Genomic DNA, 22,287 nt, shown 5'->3' with positions numbered 1-22,287 from the left:
AACAGACAGTAGGTCAGGCCAATAGGCAGCCTGCTGACCTTCGGTGACGTCACAAGAGGCGGGATATCCGCAGCGGTAAAGCTCTAGCTAATAACATGGCGAAGACTTACGACTACTTGTTCAAACTACTTTTAATCGGCGACTCCGGGGTGGGGAAAACGTGTGTGCTGTTCCGATTTTCAGAGGACGCCTTCAACTCGACGTTCATCTCCACCATAGGTGAGTACGTGTCAAACTGTTAGTGTGGCCGACAGAGTGGTCCGAGGAGCTGCCCATCCCTCGATGCTAATTTGTTGCTAAGTTTTTAAAGGCAGGAAGCAGCTCGCTTGAAGGGAATTATTCTGTCCCTCAATGTGAACTCGAACCCAAAAAGCCCCCGGAACGTCAAAGTCACGCATTGTTCTCTCCCGCAAACGTGACATTAAAGTGTTCTCCAAGAAACCATTTCCTGCCGACTGGCTAAAGCTAACGGTTAGCTGTATCATTTTTCTCACGACCAGCTGAGTGCTAAACCATACAGAGCGGAAGTTCTGCGCAAATGATCCATCAAATGCACAACATATGCCCATATCCGACCACTTTATGATCCAACTGTACTTTTTTTAGGTATTGACTTCAAGATCAGAACAATAGAATTAGACGGGAAGAAGATCAAGCTACAGATATGGTAAGATATGTCACACACTGTCTATCACATGCTGAGACTGCAAGCTCAGCCATTCAGCATCCGGAGTGTCATTTCATTTTTTCACTCTTTGGTTTGGTCTTAGATGCATCAATGAAAACGCTTTAACTTGATTGCGTTGCTTGTGTACCTACTTATCCACCGCATGTACAGGTGCATCTAAATAAATCCTTAAACTAGAAAAGTAAGTCACTTCTTAAAGTGAAATTTGTAATCATACGGTGGCAAATACTTTTACAAAGGACACTTTCTGTCTGTGTTTATTCAATGGTAATTCTGAGTAACTTCTCATTGCAAGGCTTCAAACAGGATGTTCTGAGAGGGGAAGGAGCCACTCAATTTACGATGTCAGAGTGTCTGCCCTTTGCAACACAGATACATAGTAGATTGGAAGAGCAAATGACACGGGCCGTGTCAAATGGTTGTTTCATCTTTGCTGCAAGCCGCTATAAATGAATTGCCATTGTTTGGATACCCCTGAAAAGAATCGAAATCGACAATCGTTTGTGACCGGAATCAAAACACGAAACTGGAATCGTTCACATTCATATACGTTGCCCAACCCCGCTGCTGTGAATTATGCATTATAACTTTTTTTTAAGTGAACAGAAAGTTTTGTAAAATGCACTGAAAAAATTGAACAGTTGGACGTGTGCATTAGGCCTGATTGATTTGGATTTTTTTAAAATTTCGATATTTGGTAGGGGAAAAATATTATAACCGATTAATTTAATTCATATTAAAAAATCAATAATTTACTTTTTTTTGGTGGGGGGGTTCCATTAATGCTTATAACGACAAAGATATATATATTACAGGCAGAACAATTGCCTGTTTTGTGAATACTTAGTCTTTTCGTATTTACGTTTGCAACAAAGGAATTTTCACATACCGAGAAAACCATGTTAAAAAAAAAGAAAGCAAATGAACTTGTATGAAGGATATAAGCATTACAGGTATTTATGTCTGGTGCCCTTTTAAAGGTACAGTGTTTGGAATTTAAGTGCCATTAAGTGGTGAACTGAACTATGGAATGCAATGACCTAAGCTCGAAGCGCGTGCATTTTGAAGAACGCGCACTACAGTGCCTCAGAGACACCAGACACCAATTTCTTCAGCAGAGGCACAAGCGAAATGTCATCCCAAACGACTTTTAGTGTTCTCTCAAGTGACGCACTAAGTGCATGTCTTTTGTTGCTCGTGCTGAAGTCGTGTTGAGGAACTCCGCTCACTAAATTTGTCTAATTCGGGTACTTGTAACAGAAAGATCGCGACGAAAAATGGCAGCCGCCTGTCTGGGGAGGCGTGCCCTTCATCCATTTTCGCGTCACAAGAGTCGCGGGGGCATGCTGGAGCCTATCCCAGCTGTCTTCGGGCAGTAGGCGGGGGACACCCTGAACTGGTTGCCCACCAATCACAGGGCACGCAGAGACGAACAACCATTCGCGGTCATACTCACACCGAGGGGCAATCAGCCTGCCATGCATGTTTTTGGAATGTGGGAGGAAACTGCAGTACCCGGAGAAAACCCACACAGGCCCGGGGAGAATATGCCAACTCCACACAGGAAGGCCATAGCTGAATCGAACTCTGCACTGTGAGGCTGACACGCTAACCAGTCGACCACTGGGCTGCCCTATATTGAAATTAATTGTTTTTTTTTTTTTAAACAGTGAACAGTAAAAAAAAAAAAAAAAATCGAATTTTTACACACTGTCCCTTTAACATGAACGACAGTTCTTTCCCTCCATTATTTTCTTCATGAAGTGATTACTTCAAAATTAAAAAAAACAAAAACAGATGCCTTTGTCAGTTTTCAAACCATACCATCTTTGAGATGAGTTTCATTTTCAAGATATGACGATGGTGGTTGTATGCTGATCGCGGGCTGCTTTCTGAAGCTAAAGGTGTTATTACTCATTGTTCCCATGCAGGGATACAGCGGGCCAGGAGAGATTCAGGACCATCACAACAGCCTACTACAGAGGAGCCATGGACAGTTGCTCGTCATACTACCGCCACTATATATATATTTTTTTTTAGTGTGTTTTTTTTTTTTTTTCTTCTTCACGCCGAACTAATATGATGAAAGTTGACATTGGCTAGATGCTCATGGCATCATTGATATTGTCCCATTACAGTACTACTGTACTTACAAAATAAAACACACAGGAGGAGAGAACGCTTTGCAATAATATAAATTCACCAACTATGGACAGACAAAGCCAGAAATTAGACAGACGATATCTGTTAGAAAAGAAGAGCATCATAGATGGGGCCCTGAGTGAAGCCCACTGTGATATTTCCAGCAAGAGACGAAATCCTTTCACTCAACCAGGTAACGTTTGCACAACGTGGCCAAATATGGAAAACAAGGACAGGTTTCCTAGTGAGCTTTTGGGGTGTTGGCAAATAATCACGCGCCTTTTTGTGCATCGCAGTAATGCCACGCTCTGCTTCCCCTTTGATAGCATGGGCAGGAAAATTGTTGAAAATCCTGACGGCAAGTCGGCTTCAAACGTCACGTTTTTAAAAAAGTTTTTTAACTATTTTACAAGTGTAACAAGAAGTTCATTCCTGAACAGTAAAAGCTTAAAAAAATGTGCACTGAACACTAAAGGGCGTGCAAGATGTTGGCCAAGGAGGCGAGTCTCTTCACATCACCTTTGTTGTGGACATTCCACTTTTGTTGATCCGCTATTGCTTTGACATATAAAGTTCCTTGTCCTGTTCTCTGCCCTTTTGTGGTGGCAACACCACAAAACACACAAGCCAAAGGAAATCAAAAGACACTTTTGGACTCCATCCTTGTGAGGTTTCCTGAAGATTTTGATTAGTTTCTGTTTTTAACTTTGGACATGGCTTTACTGTTCATCCTCAAATTTAGTGTATTGGTTTCTTCGTCTGCATTTGAAACCGAAGGATATTTTTTTCCGAACCAGTTTTTCCAGGTACCGCAGAATTTCTAAGTCCGCCTCGGCGCATATTGAATGTCTTTGTCGCTCACTCACCTTTGGTCTCGTCTGAACGCTGCAGGGCATCATGCTAGTATACGACATCACCAACGAGAAGTCCTTTGACAACATCAAGAACTGGATACGAAACATAGAAGAGGTAAATGTTACAAATGTCAATTCTTTGATCTGCATATGTTTTTTTTTTTGTGTGTGTGTGTAAATTGCAAGATTGTGTGCACCAATCAGACATTATATATTGGCGGTGGCGGCATTGTCTTCGGTTTATGACTATTTGGAGGTTACCAATGGCGCACAGTGAACTAGTTTATGTAGCAGGGTATGATTGTGCCATCGTGCAACACAGGAAGGCGGACTTATGTTCTACTGTGCTGACTGTTTTCATTGCATTGTTTTGTATGTATGGCCTAGAAGTGTTTTTCTTCCAAATGCTTGCTAGTAATTATGACTTTGTGATGGACTACGGCTCATTCTTGGACTGAGATTATTCAGTCTGACACCACAGCAGATCAACAAATTCAGTTGATGTATTTATCATCCATCAAATTTCACAATTGTTTGTTGTTGTTTGATGTAAGTCCAAATTCAGATCTGCAGGAGTCGAACTGAAGACCTTTGCACTGACTATTTATAATGTCGACAATGTGACTCTCCTTTCACCAGCACGCCTCTGCAGATGTGGAGCGAATGGTCCTTGGCAACAAATGTGACGTCAATGACAAGCGACAGGTGTCCAAAGAAAGAGGAGAAAAGGTTCGAGTTACATTTCTGAGATAAGATGCATGCAGGTGCATTCATAAATTAGAACACCGTGAAACGTTAAAATGGTAGGATGATTTTATTTATCATAATTTAGCTCAAGATAGCTTTACAGCTAACCAAAACCCAAAAGTTAGCACCTCAACAAATTTACATAAACAATGACGACAATTTTTGAAATGATAAACCCTCGGTATTCCATGAAGGTTTACAATTCCGTAAGATGTTGACAAAGCACTGCTTTTGTTCCAACTGAAACTCCTTAACACACTTCAACCTCGTGTGACACCAAGATACCACAAGATGGTGCCACAGTCATACTTTTATTGCTTGGCCTGAGCACAAAAGCAGTGACTAGGTGAATTTCCTCCAATGATGTCAAATATGTGTCCAAAAGTAATCTAAGAAAGGGTACGTGATTGTAGCACAAGATTAGCTAAACAGATTTTTGTCTCACTGCGTTTCTGTTTAGCTGGCCCTGGAATATGGCATCAAGTTCATGGAGACCAGCGCGAAGGCCAACATCAACGTGGAGAACGTACGTTCACGCTTCACAATTGCTAACATTGACCCCCCCCCCCCGCCCCCCCCCGTGGTGCTTTCAATGACATTGAACCGCTCATGTGCAGGCCTTCTTATCCCTCGCCCGAGATATCAAAGCCAAGATGGACAAGAAGCTGGTGAGCAGACATAATAATAATAATAATAATAATAGGAGGTGTGGGTAGATGTTGTTGAGCGCTTCTTGTTCATGATGCGTTCCAGGAGGGTAACAACCCCCAAGGCAGCAGTCAAGGAGTGAAGATCACAGAGCAGCCCAAGAAGAGCAGCTTCTTCCGCTGCTCGCTCCTGTGAGCCGCCGTTGGCATCCACCGTCGATCGCCTTAACTTTTGTCCTCCCCCAACCCCTCCACTGGACAGAACTGGACAGAGCCACGGATCTCTCCTTTAAAACGTCTTAACCCGTCTTCCTTTTCACTCAGCTGTCTTCTCCACCCAGGGTGGCGTTAAACAACCAGTCTTCCCGTGACTCCTGTGAATTGAACTACGGTGGCCTGTTACATACATGCCGAGGCCATTATGTTTTGTACAACTGCTACCTACATAGATTTTATTGACTTTTAAGAACCACCTCGACCAACCACCCCCAGCACCCCCCACAAAACTCCCCTTTTTTTTAAGCTTTTGTTGAACATCCAGACACAGCCCAAAAGTACAAATTGACCAAAGGTTTTTTTTTTGTATACTTAAGTTGAGTTTTCCTATTTTGGAAGCCAACTGGGTACTCGACATTCCTCATATTCAGAGAAGGCACCAAGTAGATACTGCGTCCCAATTCAAAATTTGAAAATTGAAATTGTATTTGCATGTCAAGGCACCACTATTAGTTTCCCCCCACCCTATGAAACTGTCTTCCTTATCATATAAGCACGGGGGCTTACATTTATATCCGGTCCACCCCCTCAAGCTGAGACTTTTGTTTTTGTGAGCACTTGGTTATGCAGTGTGGTGTCATTTGAGGCCAGTCGGGCTTGAGTCATTGACAATGTTTATCTTCATGGCACAAAGATGGCTGCCAATTCAATGTATGCACTTCCTCAGAGTCGAATCACCCACCAAGAGGAAATGGTGTCATAGCAGCACAAAGGAGGGGGATCACAGTGGCAATTAAAATTTTTTTTTTTTTTAATTCATTTCTACTTCTTCCAGTTGCCGGTTTCCAATGGGGGATTACATACAGTACACGACTGTTTTGAGGGCCTTGGTTCGGTGGCTGTGCTGTAACAGTATTTATGGAGCGGGAGAAAAAAAAACCCAGGACATAGCACCAAAATGACAAAGTGCCCTTTTATGTTCTTATCAATCAGTCATGCACTTTTTCCCCCCTGTGTTCTTTGTGTACAAAAGACAAAAATACCCTTTTCGGATCTGTCGTTCCTTCACATTTGTTGACTGTTCCTGTTCATGCACAAAAAAAAAACACCCGAGCACTGAAATGCATTTTATGAAAATGAAGATGGCCAGTGTTGTCTGCATTTCCCTTTTTAGTGAATCGGAAATGTTTCCAGCATTGTGGACATTTAACTTGGATGTATCCTTGTTATTTCTTAGCACAGCCATCTGAACTAATCATTCCGGGTGCACACGAACCTCAAAAGAGCTTTATTTGAGAAACGTGCAGAGTATATTTGCTATTTCTATTGTCTTGCTGTCACTCCAAATTCATATCGTATGTGAGAATATAGAAAATTGTTGAACTTTCATTACAATGACCTCAGTGATTCTCGACCTGTGGATTTAAATCTCAAGTTTGCCTGATTCGAAATGGGTTTTCAGATTCAATTTGGGAGGTTATCAAATATTTTCTTTCCCAAACAAAATTGAAATTTCATTACGTGAGGAAGTCCTGACATCATTCAGAAATTGTACATAAGACCTGCAACGATTGTACTGTAGTTTCATAAATCTGATTTGTCTACACACCTGTAGATACTGTATGTGTACTTTCATGATTTATTAAAAGATGGGATTGAAAGTGTTGCGTGTGTTTCGGTTGCAGTTTTATTGTTTGAACTCTCGTGCACCCTCAAATTGCACTCGCCTTTTGTTTTGTAAGTCGGCAGGGATTTGCGGTTGACTCATGCCCTTGAAATGAGTTGTCTCCAGCTGAGGTGATGCCTCCGCCCCGATTCATTGAAACCCAATTAGGTAATGTAATCATTAAGTAGGCGTGTTCTTGTTCCTGTGGGAAAAAAATGACTGACTGCAAGGCCTTTCATCAGAGACTCAAGATGCATCTCACTTAGAGGAGTCATGCTTCAGAGAAAATTATCACAGCAGCAGTATACACGCAAACGAATCAATACTACAGTACAAACAACAGCAAGGCAGCCATTGCGGAGGAATTTGAAGACATTGATAGCCAACCTAGAAAAAAAAATCAAGACTAAAATATTGCGTGCTTGTATGATATGTGTCAAATCATCACGTGATCTACCATTTTTGCTTCTATATCATTAAATTAAAACGTTTTTGGGTGTGTTTTTTTTAAGTTCCTCTGTTATTTGAAGCATGGTAATTTCTTCCTATTCTCTCATTACAGGTGTTTTGATGAACAATGGAAATTCGGAGACATCCTGCTGATAAAAAGGTTCCCTCAATCTTTGAAGACCAGTTTTGCTTTCACAATCGGTACACACTCAGATTTGCTATACGTGTGGCATCGTGTCTTTTTCGGCTGCTACACAATTTGACTGACATCTGTATTTTAAAATACAATAAACCATTGTGTTGGGTGGGTAGGGGAAACATGCCCATGTGTATTTGGGCTCAGAATGAATGAAAGAGGAATTTTGTTACAGGGCAGTAAAACATGAGTGGCAGTAAAACCTTTCAAACTGGTTCTCTTGGCGACAACTCAAAGCTAAAAAAAGTAGTCAACTGTCATGTGTCAACAACGGCACCGAGAGTTAATTTACTGTCCCTCAAGGATACAATTTATGCTAATCATACCCCACAGTACGAATTTATAGACACCAAGATAAACTTTTAGTGTTTTTTTTCAGGACCACAAAAAAGCCAGGTGTCACAATCAACATCATCATCGTCACGATCATTGTTTATCCGATAACATTGCCAAAACATTAAGTAATTTTAATGAAATACGTCAACGGAAATGCTGATTATTAAATGTGGATGTCCTGATGTTATTGTGTCAAGATCCCATTGTGATGTACTTTAAATTACATCGGTCAGCACTGCTGAGCAGATTAGATTGACATGGCAACGCGTAGAGGCTGAAATCTGATTGGCTTGAGAAATAATTTAATATCAAAATATACGTGCTGGAATGAGTACAGCCAAGAGAATTGCTATCAAATGAACAGAATTGACGGTTGCGAGTAAATTATTACAATTTAATGCGGGAAGGGTTGGGAGAGGGCTTGAATTTTGTTCCTAAATATCTGTCTGTGTGTGCGTGTTGCAGCTTCTAATGGCGTTTAGCCCAGCATCTAAGTCTCGTGCCCCATTACTGTTATCAAGGGATTTGGCGAAAAGAAAAGCTTGTAGACCCAGTTGCAGTGAAATAAAATAGCAAGTTCGGTGGAGATTTTATTCTAAAATGAAAATAATGAAATAGTTAAGAACAACCCAAAAATGAACACTTTTTTGTTTTAGATTCACCAGGTCACATACAGTAAAACGAACCAAATTTTAAACCATACAATGAAGCAAAAAAACAAACAAAAACGTTTTTTCCTCCAAGTACATTTGTATTTGTCTCACGGTTGTTTCTTTTCTCCTCTTTTGTTGAAGTTGGACAGTCTGATTTTTTTTTTCCAAACATGACAATGTTGGGTATGACCTCATTGTTCCGCATGATTCATTTGTGCCCCGCCCCCCGCCAGGACTGGTTTGTTCAGGTGTGTTGAGCTGGCCTGTCATTTTCCAACCAAAGGCTTTACCAGTGAGGGTAAGTTACTTTATTTGGCTTGGAGAGATTTCTAAATATCTCCAATTAATTTGATGTGTGATTCGTGGAGTGAAAATGATTTGAATAATAATGTGGTCCACTTAAGGTTGATTTGGCTTTAGAGCAGTATGTAGCCATATATTGCTGTTTTTGTAGAATTTCATATTTTGTGTGAGCAACACCCCCGCACGATACAATTGTTGTGAGAACACACTGGTTTTGTCACTCACTTTGTGCCAAAGGAAAAAAGATCTCGAAGTTCATTTCTCTCTGATTTCTCCACAGACTCATTAGGCCTTTCAGAATATGACCGAGCTCAGTCAGCTATCACAACAGCAGAATAATACCTGGTTTGGGGCCTCCCAACCCACTTGGATCCAAAATGGAGTTGTTCCCGAATGGTTCTATTGGAGAATTAGCAGGAAGTAAGTCACTGCTCATGCAGGCCATTTTGTGAACATTTAACAAAACAGAAACAGACCTGAAAGCTGGGGTGGGAAAACTGTTTTTGCTCTAAATTAGGTCAATCATGGATTGGGTATGGTGGGGGGGTTGGGGGGGGAGTTAAGATGTGGATGAAAAATATGTAAAATTGTTTAATCATGAACTATTCATCCAAATTTTTATTCTATTGTTTATTTACTTTTTTAAAGTTATGAATATTCGTCATATGATTAAAAAAAAAAAAAAAGGGGGCAGCATGGTGAGCAACTGGTTAGCACACCTGTCTCACAGTGCACAGGTCCAGGGTTTGATTCCGGGCTCCAAGATTCTTGTGTGGAGTTTGCATATTGTCCCCATGACTGTGTGGGTTTTGTCCGGGTACTTTGGTTTCCTTCCACACTCCCCAAAAATTCAACATTCTAAATTGTTCTTAGGCATAAGTGTGAGCGTGAATGTTTGTGCCTTGCGGTTGTTCAGGCTGTACCCAAACTACTGAACGAAAATACCAACATGCTTGCGAACCTCGTGATGGTAAGCGGGTCGGATAATAGATTTTTTGAAAATTAAATGAGAAACATTAATAATTACAAGGTATTTCACATTTTTTGAGAAGAAAAAAAATAGATGGCAGGTCGCTAAATAGATGACCGACACGGTAGAAACAGCTCTCTCAGTATGATTCAGACAGCACCACAAACTACCATGATAATAAACATTTTGTTAAATATTGTTAAGGACTGCAATATTGTTGTAACAGGGTGTTGAAGTAGAATACTACAAAGAAAGAAATGTTGACTTCTAATTCACTTCAGCTCAAGAGTCTGCTACCTGTCAACAAATAAAGTTTTTAGACTTGGTGAAGCAGTATGTGGCTCATCACTACCCAAGGTTATTCTTGTGCTGGTTCATAGTAACTATAAACACTTAGTTGTTGTCATCATGAGGTTGCGTATGTTTTGTGTCACATGGGTTTTGCCTTTTTGCCTGTGTCCTGAATTTCTTCAGGACAATATGAAAACTGATTACAAAAATATAAACATAATTTTGTTTTGTAAATGTGGATAGTACAAAATCAAACAAACAAAAAAGTCAAAACTTGTGAATTGGATCTTATAAAAATGCACGAGACAGAATGAAGACATGTTTTGGGCTGTGGCGGTAAAATTTGAACTGATCCTGTTCCACAATGTTTCAAACACGGAACCATCATCACTCATGTCTGGATAGATGATTGTAATCAGTATTCATCAAGCCTTTCTTGTCTGACCGGTAGGCAGTTGTTGTTCACCACGGTCATGTCGTAAGTTCCATTTGCCTCATATTCATCACTCCCAGTGCATCGCTACACTTTTAATCATAATAGCATAATCCGAACACCTATTGAATGTAACTAACTGCTATGTGCACCCTTACATGCCATGGGAATTAAAAAGCTACCTATTTTTCTTATACAGTAATGACCAGGAGCATGAATATTTATAGGTACAGCTCCCGGACCCCTGTGTGGTCAAGAACCTCAGTTTGAAAACCACTGACATCCAATAGATGACTTTTTATGTTAATGAAGCTCGTCTTTATGTTTGTGTGCAGGGCTGCCGAAGATCTTCTCGTATCCAAGCCTCCAGGCTCCTTCCTTATCAGAGTCAGCGAGAGCAGAGTTGGCTACACGCTCTCATATCGGTGAGGTTTTTTTTGGGGGGATGCGGTAATTTTTTTTTTTTTTTTTTGCTAAAGTAAAATTGATCAAATCAAGCTAAAACATACTTGTTCTTAGTCTGTCTCCTTACCAGGCATTTATAAAGGCATTTCACATGCCTCAAGCATTGTTCCCCCCTTTCGGTATTCTAACTTTTATTGAGATTTTTTTTTTCCAGACCAGAATTCTTTCAGTGCAGGAAGTTTAAATACACTCGTTAAGGACATCCCATACATCGACGTTTTGGGGTTTTTATTAGGTTAGGTATCGTATGTAAGGAATCTTGTTAAGTCAAAGTTTCCTGTGTTATCGACGTTAGTCTAATTTAACCCCAACCGTTCGTGTCTGTGTCTCATTGGGCCATCTGTTTATCCATGAGCTATGATATGCTGAAATTAAATTCAATATTCCTATTTTCATGACTGATTTTATGTTTTCTTAAAACCGTTTTTTGGAGTGCAGTCGCACAAAGTCTCACACTCTTTCTCTTCCGCGCCCGCCTCAGTGCCGAGGGTCGCTTCAGACATTTCATGATTGATGCCAAGGAGGACGGCTCTTGCACCATTGTGGGTGAGAGAAAGTGCCACTCTAGTTTGCAACAACTGGTGGACTTTCACCGAAAGGTCCCCATCGCGGCCCACAACGAGGTGCTGACTTTCTCTTGTGGACGGGTGAGCAATCCTGAGCAATCACTTGGTGTTCTGGTAGGCTTTTGCTGACGGGTTTTTTTTTGCTCTCTAGCTAAAGCGTGAAGGTTTTGCGCTCACACTGAGTGCTTTTTGGAAGTGTTCATAAAAAGACCCAAAACAGCCTCAAAGCATGATGCTTCCACCACAGTCTTTCACTGTAGGTATGGTGTTCTTTGGTGACGAGGAATGTTTTGTTTGTGCCAAACATACCACTTGGAATTAAGGCCAGAAAGTTCAACCTTGATTTCATTGCCCCTTAAAAACATTTTCCCACGTGTCTGGGAGATTTTATTCTGGTCCACTAACACAACACTGCTGGCTTTGCTGACGGGTGTGGCAAAAACAAAACAAAACAAAACAAAAAAAAAAACAAAAAAAAAAAAAAACAGGAAGAGCCTACCAGAACAGCTAATCTTAATTTGGGGTTAATCAGAGCCACTTCAAATGGCTCTCGTGGGGATCATAAGCAATATAAATAGATTGTGCGCTAATCGATGTTAGCAATCTTAGCTTAATCCGTCATCATATAAATTAGTCCTAATATCCACACAACATTGAGGTGGAAGTGTAGAACAGCTCACCCACAGAAATTCCTTTTTAAATAGGCAGATGAAAAAAGATTTATTTGGTTAATTTCACAGCAGTCACTCCGGAGACCCAACAATTTGTATACGAATCAAAAGTTTCATTATGAAGTCTGAATCTGAAACATGTTAAGGGGCAGATTTGGTTGGAACCTTCAAAATTGTTTGGTGTAATACTTAGTATTCACTGTTGAAGCTTATGTTGATTTATTCTTCTGCTTTGACTTTAGGCCTCAAATGTATGGAAGAAATACAGCGGCAACAGTTCTGTGCAGTCCAGCACGAGTCATGTGACATCGAAAGAAAATCAAGAATATCACAATAATGATGAGTCCCGCAACCATGCACGTCCAGCCATGGTTAGAATCATTTGACCATGAATTCTGTTATGCTTCAAATAATTACATTTCTGTCTTTTTTTTGTTCCTATTCTAAAGCCCGTTCCAAAGACCAGGAAGCGATACATCACTGACAACACGATGCCCGTGAAACCTCTCGAAACTCCTTCTAAGAATGTGCTCACGCCCCCCAACAAGGAGGTGACCCCCGCTCCCATCGTTGACCACCACAATGAGACGAACACTAAGACTGAAGAGCTGCAGGAGATGTCCTGGGAGCAGCTGTTCGACGCTGTGCTCTCCCCTTACGACGACGATGAGGGCGAGAACCTACCGCAAGAGTACTCACCACCTCCTCCTTTCGCACCCGGTTACCAAACAAAAGAAGCATGACGGAGAAAACACAGCAACAGGATTATTTACCGGATTGGAGATCGACCCTCTGAGAGAGGCAAAACCCGATTAATGTGAATGCGCAATCCATCCATGCATCCATTTTCTCCACCAGCAATTGTCAGCGTGATTGTGTGTACCACTCGTGGTATATCGGCTCCCTCTAGCTGTACATGAAGGAATCGCTGCTTGAACAGTTAAGTTAATTGTATTTTAAGTTTTACGTTCATTGAGTTTGCATTTATTCTTGAAGAGCTTTTTGTTTTTAATCATTTATTGAGGAATTTATTTAAATGTTATGTGATATACATTCAAACTGTATCATTATTTTGCTTCCCCCCCACCAAATCTAAGCGGAGTGTTAATGATCAAACTTTGCATAATGTTTCAGTGGCTTATAATGATGTTAAACTTTTTGGAGTAAAATCGTTTTACTGCGCTCGCACCTGACTTTAGGTTAGAGTAGACGACATCCTGGACTGGTCGCCATACAGCTGCAGAGCACCTATAAACACAAACAAGCATTCATGCTCGCACGAATGGACAATTTAGAAAGGCAAACATGAATGTTTTTTGGAATGTGGAAGGAAGCGACGATTGCCCTCAAAAAATATATTTTTTTTAAAAAACAGCAACAAAAACAACAACAAAAAAAGATGCACGAGGACAACATTGAAATGTAACCTGAGATTTGAACTCAGAACTTTGTTTTCAGGGAGACTGACCTGCCCACGGTCAACATGCTTTAAGTAATATTCTACATTATATTGGATTATTGTATGGATTATTTTATTTGTCACAATAAAATATTACAACAATGAAAATTTTCAAAATATCTGCTGCTGTTTAATGCAGGTTGTAGACATTTTAGGCATGTTCCGAACAATATTTTTATTTTGCTACCTGAGTCCTTCTGTGCGTGCTGTGACTACTGGTTGGAACAGTGTGGCTCAACAACTTCATTAACCATAATGCACCGGGCTAGTTAAGGCCGCGCCCAGTTTTTCAGCAAGGGATCAGCCCTGCTGTAACTAATGTAGTAGTAGTCATCAAGGAAGTTGCCCCACTTTGGATTTCTTTTTCTCCCTCTCCAACATTTCCTTCAAGTTGTTATTGTTGCTGTCGTTGAATTCCTTATCACGCCAGCGACAAAATGTCTTTTATCCCCGGACAGCCGATGACTGCTGTTGTGGTGAGTTGAAGTTACGGAGTGGGATTGGGACGCTCAACATTACTCCATTGTCCACATTCTAATGCGAAGTTCTATGAAAGATAATATTTTCATTGTCCATTGCCTGTAGTTAAAGCTTATATCACTCATTAACATTCCCGATCTAGTATTCACTGACACATTTTTCGCACAATTTTTCTCCAGCTAGCTATCGTAACGGAAGGTGACTCTCTTTGTTGGGTGGGCACTTGAACACATCAGCGAGGGGGTGACGCAAAGCGTTGTAATAGTTATTTGATTCATTCATCATTTCATTTTCCAAGTAAACATTTAAAATGTGGCAATTTAGATTAACGTTTGCCAAATGGTTGTTGATAGCTCAATGGGCGTTACCGTCGATGACGTGTCTTCCAAGGTTCCATAGAAGTGCGGTGCCTTCACTTGCCGTTGGAATTATCTTAATTACGACCAGATGCACTAGAAGCCACATAACAGTGCAGTATACAGTTGGAACCTCGTCATCGCCAATGACATAAATTCTGACATAGTAATTTATGTGCTCCATTCATTCATTTTTACCTTCCATTCATCAAATGTATTTCCTGCTAAATTGCACATGGACCCTTCAGTACAGGAGTAAATAGCTTTGTGGGTAGCATGGTGGACTAGTGACCAGCACATCTCCCACAGATTTGAGGTTTGTGGTTTGAATTTTAGGTTTTCAATATGGCATACATGACAAAATCAAAAACATGAGGTTCAATAAAGGCTCTTGTTCATCGATGTGAATGGTTGGTTGTTTTGAGTGTCCTGGCTGAGGCTCCAGCTCACCTGCAACCCTGAAGAGAACAAGTTATATACAAAAAAAATATATATATTCTCTATTTATAAAGCACAAATATTTTGGATCGAATAAACACAATAAAATGATTGACTTGGGTTGACTTATAACGTTTTGAGGTTCTTAAAAGTGACTCGCAACACCTCATTGACTGAATGACTTCCAGGCAGCACTCCAGGCCTCTTTAGATCTAATTGTATCAGCTGCACCACTGAAGGAATGTTGTCTTACTCCACACACACACACACACACACACACACACACACACACACACACACACACACACACACAGAGGAAGCCTTTGTGTTGATGAGCGACCCCTCAATGGCAGTCATCCTGCCTGCAGCTGTTTTTCACTGTCAAAACCACTGACACTCTGCTTCTGTCCCAAAGGGGAATCCCGTCTCTCAAATCGACCTTTTGTTCTGCATGTGTGTATTTTTGCTGATTGGAGTACCATTTCTTTGTTAAATACCACATATTTTCTGTTTTGTTCTACCAAACAGCAAAGGATTGAGATCCAGAAGTTACGACAGGGAGACAATCTCATCTTGGGTTTCAGCATCGGAGGAGGGATCGACCAGGATCCTGGTCAGAACCCCTTCTCAGAGGACAAGAGTGATAAAGTAAGTGCACTCTTTTTAGGTGTTAAATGATACATGTACTGTGTTGTTTTAGTGTTCTGATAGTGAGGAAGATCAAATACAACATTCTACCCTGATTAAGTGCCTGGAAAAGCCACGTTATTTATTTGTTCATATTTTTGCCTTTTCCTGTGTCACAGTTTTATGTGAAAGGCACTGAGGGGATGAAGTTGAATGATGAAGTTGAACTAGCAAATGAAATTTGCAGGTGGGTCTAGCAGCCCCAAATTTTTCTCAAGGGTATTATTCAGAATTATGTGACTAAAATAAAGTTTAAATACTAGTCCTCCAGATGATTACTAAGCATGTCTAAAATGAAAAAACGCGTGGCATTTTGGTGCCAAGGAACCATGTTAAAGTGGGGCGAAGGAGCTTCATTCAGTCAGGCCTTGTCTAATGGGGAAAAAAAGCTATATTTTAAGTTGCTAACAACGTGTCATTGAGCTGCACATTGCATTTCCCCACATCTTGAAACAAAGAGTATGGTGAGATGTTAACATCATGCCTGAACACATCACGGAAGGCCTCGGATGACTTACAATGATGATGTCATAGGATGATATAAGATGGCTACAGGTTGACACAAGTTTGCATGTAAAATTGGCAGTAGTGTTGGTTCACATTGCACACTGTTTATTGCTTTTATTATCATTATTACTTTATAATATTTCTGAAGGCGTCTAATTGGATGAGAGGTTGGTGTGTCTGCCTAGCAGCTTTGAAGTTCTGGCTTTGGATCTGGCAGAGCAAAAACTCACGCAGAAAGCAAAGACTGTTAATTCCGCTAACAACCCAGGCTCAACTTTGCAACTCCCCGACCTACAAAGATCTTCATATCTCAGTCAAGATTAATCTCTTCAACATAGCTCCATGGCAACAATTACTATTTTCCTATTTGCCAGGGCTTTGGTTCCATCTTGTAGCATCTTAGCGTTATAGAAAATGCTCCAAAACTATGAAGAGCTCAGGAAATGTCCCACAGAAAAAAAAAAAAAAAGAATTTTGAGTTGAGTCCCACAAACAAAACAGCGTTCCGCCATGTCAGACGTGATATCCAGCAAGTCCTTTTCGGCGTACCTCAGAGGCTTACGCATCACAGGCTGTGCATTTTGCTTTTTTTCTTTGGCTGAAGTGAGCAATCTCAGAACATGGGAAGAACATCGCACACACCAGAAGTTATGTGAATTAAACAATCTTTTATTCAAAGAAGTAAGTCACCTTGACTATTAATTCTTTTTATGGCTTCATATTTACAGCGTTTAACTTAAAACACAAAAGTGTGGTAAAATATTGCTTTAAAAATGCCTTCGACTGTTGAAAAGTATTTTCTGTTGACTGAATAGATTTGACTCAGAATTTTTTTTTTTGTACTCTTTGCTGTGAATTAATTTACTTTAGTATTTCACTTTATTAATTAACCATTTACATTTTTTTAGGGCATCTATGTGACCAGAATAACACCAAACGGACCAGCAGACATGGCCGGCCTGATGATGGGAGACAAAATTATGCAGGTGCTTGAATCCTCCACTAGATGACGCAATGTGAACGCGTGCTCATCACAGACGCTCCCCACTGTTGTTGTACATACCAGAAGACAATTAGAAGCAAATCTACATTGTTGGTGTTTGCAGGTAAACGGTTGGGACATGACCATGGTGACTCACGACCAGGCGCGTAAAAGACTAACCAAGAAGAAAGAGGACGTGGTGCGGCTTCTGGTCACCAGAAAGTCACTGGAGGACGCTGTGAAAAATTCAATGGGGGGCCAGCACATCCGGAAGCCGCACTGAGGCCTTCCTGCCACCACCAAATAGCACAAGCGATCACACGGATGGCCCGTTTTGAGTCCCTTCATTCCATCAAGTCACTGGACAAGAGGAAGATGTATTTTTATTCCACACCCACTCCCCAAAAAAAAAGCCAAAACACTGCGAATGCACATATTTTTGTAGCATTGAAGAAGAGAGATACATTTTTGGTACACACAACGCACCATTTTGAACCGACTCTGAATGAAATCTCTATCTTACCAGCGTTATTTTGTACCCGCATGTGTGATTTTTATTCTAATTAATACCAGGGATGGGTTAGTATCAATACCGGCCTTATTTCAAGGTATTAGGTACTCGTAAAGGTTGCCGATACCAGCCACAGATAACGTCAACATTTGTTTTTTTGCATTGAGTAGGTCCCCTTTGCCAGTAGTTGGGTCTACACATGCGGCTGTTTGACACACAAAGCAAATCATCATTTGTTTTGGTTTCTCCAACTCTTGTTTTACTTCTTTCTACGCCTTTTCGATCTACTTTTATTTTAGAATGTACTGTTATGTCACTTTCATTTTTGCCTGTTCATTTCTTACGTCATTTTCACACATTGAAATTAAGGAATTCATCGTGTGTCAAAAGGACATCCGTGTATGTGTTAATTGAAATTGTATTATTTGTCTAGTCGTAGCAGTATCGGTACATGGTATCGGTAAGTCCTTGAGTGAATACACCTTACTGGTATCGGTCTGAAAAAAAAAAGTGGTATCAAACATCCCTAATTAATAGCTTTTATTACTTTGGTTGTAGGTATCTGTAATGAAGTGCTCACAAATTCTTCACCACTGCAAATGACAACCACAATAATAAATGAAATGAATACAGCTCTTAAAAAGTGTCAGTCATAAGTGAGAGCGAGATTTTTTGTAACATTTCTTGGGTTGGATTTCATAATACAGTAGACTGTACAAGTGTGCTTAGTCGTCGTGACTGGTGAGTGTACATCCATAATTTAGTCAAAAGTCATCTGGCGGTGGTGAGAAACGAACACCTACGACGACAGAAAAAAGAAATTGTGTTTGGTTGTAATTTGTACGTGCGAGTGCTCGCAACGGTTGTCAAAGTAAAAGCAGAAATGCATGGAAATGTGCTTTTGTTGCTGTGGTGCTGAAGCACAATTTTCATGGTACAAATGGTCTTATGTATTTTGATTCTTTTTTTTCACTCGCTCTTTTGAAAGGGGCTGAACAGCTCTGGTAAATTTCCAGAAACTTTCCATGGGAAGTTGAGCTCAGGAATTTAGTGCTATTAGATGTTGGACATTGTTTGGAATATATGAAAGCTCCAACTGATAATTTGTGTTTTTTTTGCCAGCTACCATGCATTCCCCATTGAAATGTCTTTGAATTATGCTGGCGTCGTGACTGACATGTTTGCTTCAGAATTGTGCGGTTCTGCGTTTGAATCCGTATGTGGAGTTGTCAAAACCATGGATTTTAGTTTCAGTGAAGACTCGAAAGCAGGGGTCGCCACACGAGATGCCCGCCGACCTGTTCTAAAATTAGCTCAACAGCGATTGGAAATTGTGATTTTCTAGGAATGTTGAATAAGTGATCATTTGATGGCAGCGATTGCTACGCACTAAAAAACCCTGGGTTATAACTCACTCGCTGAGTAACTGTGGATTTTGAGCTGTTACTTTTACTCAAGGTCGGGTTAATTATTTTCACCCAGCAGATTGGATCTGGCGGGCTGCAGACCAATAACCTGGGAACCCATTACTTGCTACCTTTAACTCATCAATACGGGTGCAGGTTTTCCCCCTTGTTCAGGGGCGTGGTGGCCATTGGGAACTTCTGGAGTTTCCAGAACGGCCGGTCAAATATTCCAGAGTATTTTTCATACTCTGTAGTAATTTTTTTCCACATGTTGCATCAACTTTCCAGCTGAAACCATCTTCGTACCTTATTTGTGTGTGTGTGTATATTTTTATATTATTTGGAGTGTTAATGCTTGCATGTGTGTCCTAATCATAATTTGGTTGCTAATCCTATTGGTGACCAGTATGATGGAATCCCTTTATTTATTTATTTTTGTTTGTTAAAAATATAACTTTGAATTCTCTCCACCTGGGACGCATTGCTTTGGCATATCAATTCTCATTGTCTGCTTTCGGATTTTGGATGAAATTGGCTCACAGCTCAGATGTTTGGCATTTGATTGTACTAATCCAGATGTTTTACATTTTACAAGACACAGGGAATGAAATGTGACTCAGTGCTATATTTTAGTTGGTAGCCTTTTCCTTGAGCGGTGCCTTGAAATAGTTAGATGTGCTTTGGGGTAGTTGGCTTCTTTTTTTGTGTGTTTACTTTGTTTTCAGTGTCCTGTTCATATGTTATCATATTTCTCATCTTATTTACAATAATTAGCTTGAAAACAGCAAACGGGTTGCGTACTGTCGTGTGTGTGTGTGCGTGTGCGTGTGCGTGTGTGTGTGTGTGTGTGTGTGTCCTGGGTCGAAGGGAAGCACGCTCCATTCCACTCGCCTGGGCATCCTAATACTATTACACGACGTGATGAGACAATAAAGAAGCTGTACAAACATGGCTCCATGGCTCCGACTCCCAATGTCTGAGTTTGTTGTCACAAATAGCACAACTCTTGGAGTTTCTAGGTAACTAATGGACTTGCTTCAAGTGGCCTTGTGACTTCATTACGCGACATCATGTGTGCTGAAGTCAATCAGAATTTGGCAACGAGGACTGCCACTCATTATTTTGTTACCATGGCCCCAAAGGTGACTCTGCGAATCAGTAGATTGACAGAAAATTCTATGACTCGTGTAAAGCATTTGTAAACAGCTTGATGGGATTGTTACACTCAAATGTGCTTTGGCAGAGCACAAAGAGAAGCGTTGCCTCCTGCAGGCCTGTGAATAATTATATCCGTCTAAATGGGGATCATACATGGCGAGTTCCTCCCACGTTATGTGGCAAGATAATTGTGTTGCCATGGCGATGCGATATCTTCATATCAGTTTGGTCCTACACCAGTGTAGAACATAGGGGGAGACCACCGTTTTTACATTCAGATACATTCAATATCCTTCATGTCCTTGTAATAGGTTTCAGCGGGCTCGTAGAACCACCTGTGTTCCATTAGTAGCGCGCCTTTTGGCCTCCTGGTATTTTCAAACCTTTCTAGTAAACTCCTGGGTTGCACTAGTATCACTACTAGCCCTTGAGGTGTATGGCAATATAGAATACTGTAACTCCGATATTGCATTGGTTCTCTTTAACTATGAAGTGTGTGAGTGCTGATTATCTGTAGTCTCAGTGAATTGGTGAATCTTTGTGTGCAGACATACTGCAACAAGTAACATTAGAGATTCATGCCTTACGGTATGTGGCTGATCCCTATCAGGGAGGTGCAAACGATTTGGAAAGTTGGGGGAGGAAAAATTTCAAGAGACTGTAATAACCTTGACATCATCTGTATTTGGCCATGGCCAGAATAAAATATTTGTCAACCAAAAATGTCTGTGTCTGAGGTAGTTCTTTCATCACCAACCTGCAATTGCTCAGAGGCAACTCCGACAGTGGCTTGGATGGACCCCACTTCTGAAAGAAAATATGCAAGAACCTAAATGGTAGGCATGTGTCAGGCACCATTATGAAGCAGATCAATCATGTAATGGGGCTGCTTTGCTGCATCTGGCACAGGTTGTCTTGAATCGTTAGAGTGATCGCCTCAAAGTGTTGCACAACAAAAATAGTATGTTGAGAGTACCATCATTTTTGTCCAGGCCTTTTAATTTGGTCACTTTTATAATAATTCAGGTCAACTGCAAAAAATAAATCAATACCTGATTTTAATTTGTTAGTTGTTAGTATTTTTTACAATAAAAAAATTCAAAATTAATTGAAAATATTTAATATTATTTTGTGAAAATGGTACCAATATTTTTATCCACATATGTATATACGTGGCACATACAGTACTTTTTCACTACTTTTGTTACATTTTTCCTACCATTATTTTTTTTTTTGAGAATGTAAACAAGCTAATGTTAGCCATATCTGCTACGTTTTTAACACAACTTATTTGTAACAGAGTGTTAAATATTACGCGAGATGTTATTATTTTAATATTAATTTTTTGGAGCGATGTTCAACCAATTAAAAATAAAAAAGAGGTGACAAACTTTCCCGCCGAGCAGAAAATCGATCATTTCACTCATGCAGTACTGTCAGGCCATACTGACAATTTTAATAAATATCACCATGAATTGTTTTGGAGAAAATTTGAATATTTTGCGAGGGATAATAAAAACAGTAAATTATTGGAGTGCACAAATATAAATAGACGTTGTTGAGAACAAATAATACTACATATTATTTGTAATATGTATTTGTTATATGTAATTATTTGTATGTTGTTAATTTCGAATCGTCTTCACCTGTGATTTTTGTCATTGTAAAATGCACAGGGAACTGTTTAAATTTAAGCTCTTAAATTTAACTATTCAAATGAACGAACATTTGTGTCTCTGATGGTCAGATTTAATGTGAGGATTATGAATTAAAAAAAAAAAAAACGGGCCAAAGGCGGTGTAATTTCCTGTCGTTGAATAGAAGCCAACGTTGCATATGAATTGCGCCAGCATGCTGAGTGGGCGTGAGGGCATCAGGCTGGGTGCCAAAGGGTTACAAATTCATGAGCAGATGCATGTTGTCATAGCAATGACTACAGGACTGTGTTTTCACGGGCATTCTCCTCCTGCAGCACCATAACTAAGTGTTTCCAATTAATGAACAAAAAA

General features: G+C 40.3%; 3 protein-coding genes across 3 annotated transcripts; all 3 read left to right on the top strand.

Moving 5' to 3' along the window:
- Positions 1-31: 31 nt before the first annotated feature.
- On the top strand, positions 32-6,400 carry LOC109532057 (ras-related protein Rab-8A). The gene is made up of 8 exons (XM_019896662.1): positions 32-219; positions 607-667; positions 2,620-2,680; positions 3,722-3,799; positions 4,324-4,413; positions 4,892-4,957; positions 5,049-5,099; positions 5,185-6,400. Exons 1-8 carry the CDS (start codon positions 96-98, stop codon positions 5,272-5,274), a joined length of 621 nt encoding a protein of 206 aa, XP_019752221.1. The 5' UTR covers positions 32-95; the 3' UTR covers positions 5,275-6,400.
- Positions 6,401-8,801: 2,401 nt separating this feature from the next.
- On the top strand, positions 8,802-13,325 carry hsh2d (hematopoietic SH2 domain containing). Its single transcript, XM_019897098.1, has 6 exons — positions 8,802-8,893; positions 9,179-9,318; positions 10,928-11,017; positions 11,539-11,704; positions 12,537-12,665; positions 12,744-13,325. The coding sequence occupies exons 2-6, from the start codon at positions 9,200-9,202 to the stop codon at positions 13,035-13,037; spliced, it is 798 nt and encodes a 265-aa protein (XP_019752657.1). The 5' UTR covers positions 8,802-8,893; positions 9,179-9,199; the 3' UTR covers positions 13,038-13,325.
- A 701-nt stretch (positions 13,326-14,026) lies between these two features.
- tax1bp3 (Tax1 (human T-cell leukemia virus type I) binding protein 3) lies at positions 14,027-18,346 on the top strand. Its single transcript, XM_019897099.1, has 4 exons — positions 14,027-14,229; positions 15,556-15,675; positions 17,130-17,207; positions 17,328-18,346. The coding sequence occupies exons 1-4, from the start codon at positions 14,191-14,193 to the stop codon at positions 17,484-17,486; spliced, it is 396 nt and encodes a 131-aa protein (XP_019752658.1). The 5' UTR covers positions 14,027-14,190; the 3' UTR covers positions 17,487-18,346.
- Positions 18,347-22,287: the final 3,941 nt, after the last annotated feature.

This window comes from Hippocampus comes, unplaced genomic scaffold (assembly GCF_001891065.2).
Source record: "Hippocampus comes isolate QL1 unplaced genomic scaffold, H_comes_QL1_v1.1 scaffold22, whole genome shotgun sequence".
NCBI lineage: Eukaryota > Metazoa > Chordata > Actinopteri > Syngnathiformes > Syngnathidae > Hippocampus > Hippocampus comes.
Note: the sequence above shows the minus strand (reverse complement) of the source record. Positions and strands in the feature narration are given on the sequence as shown.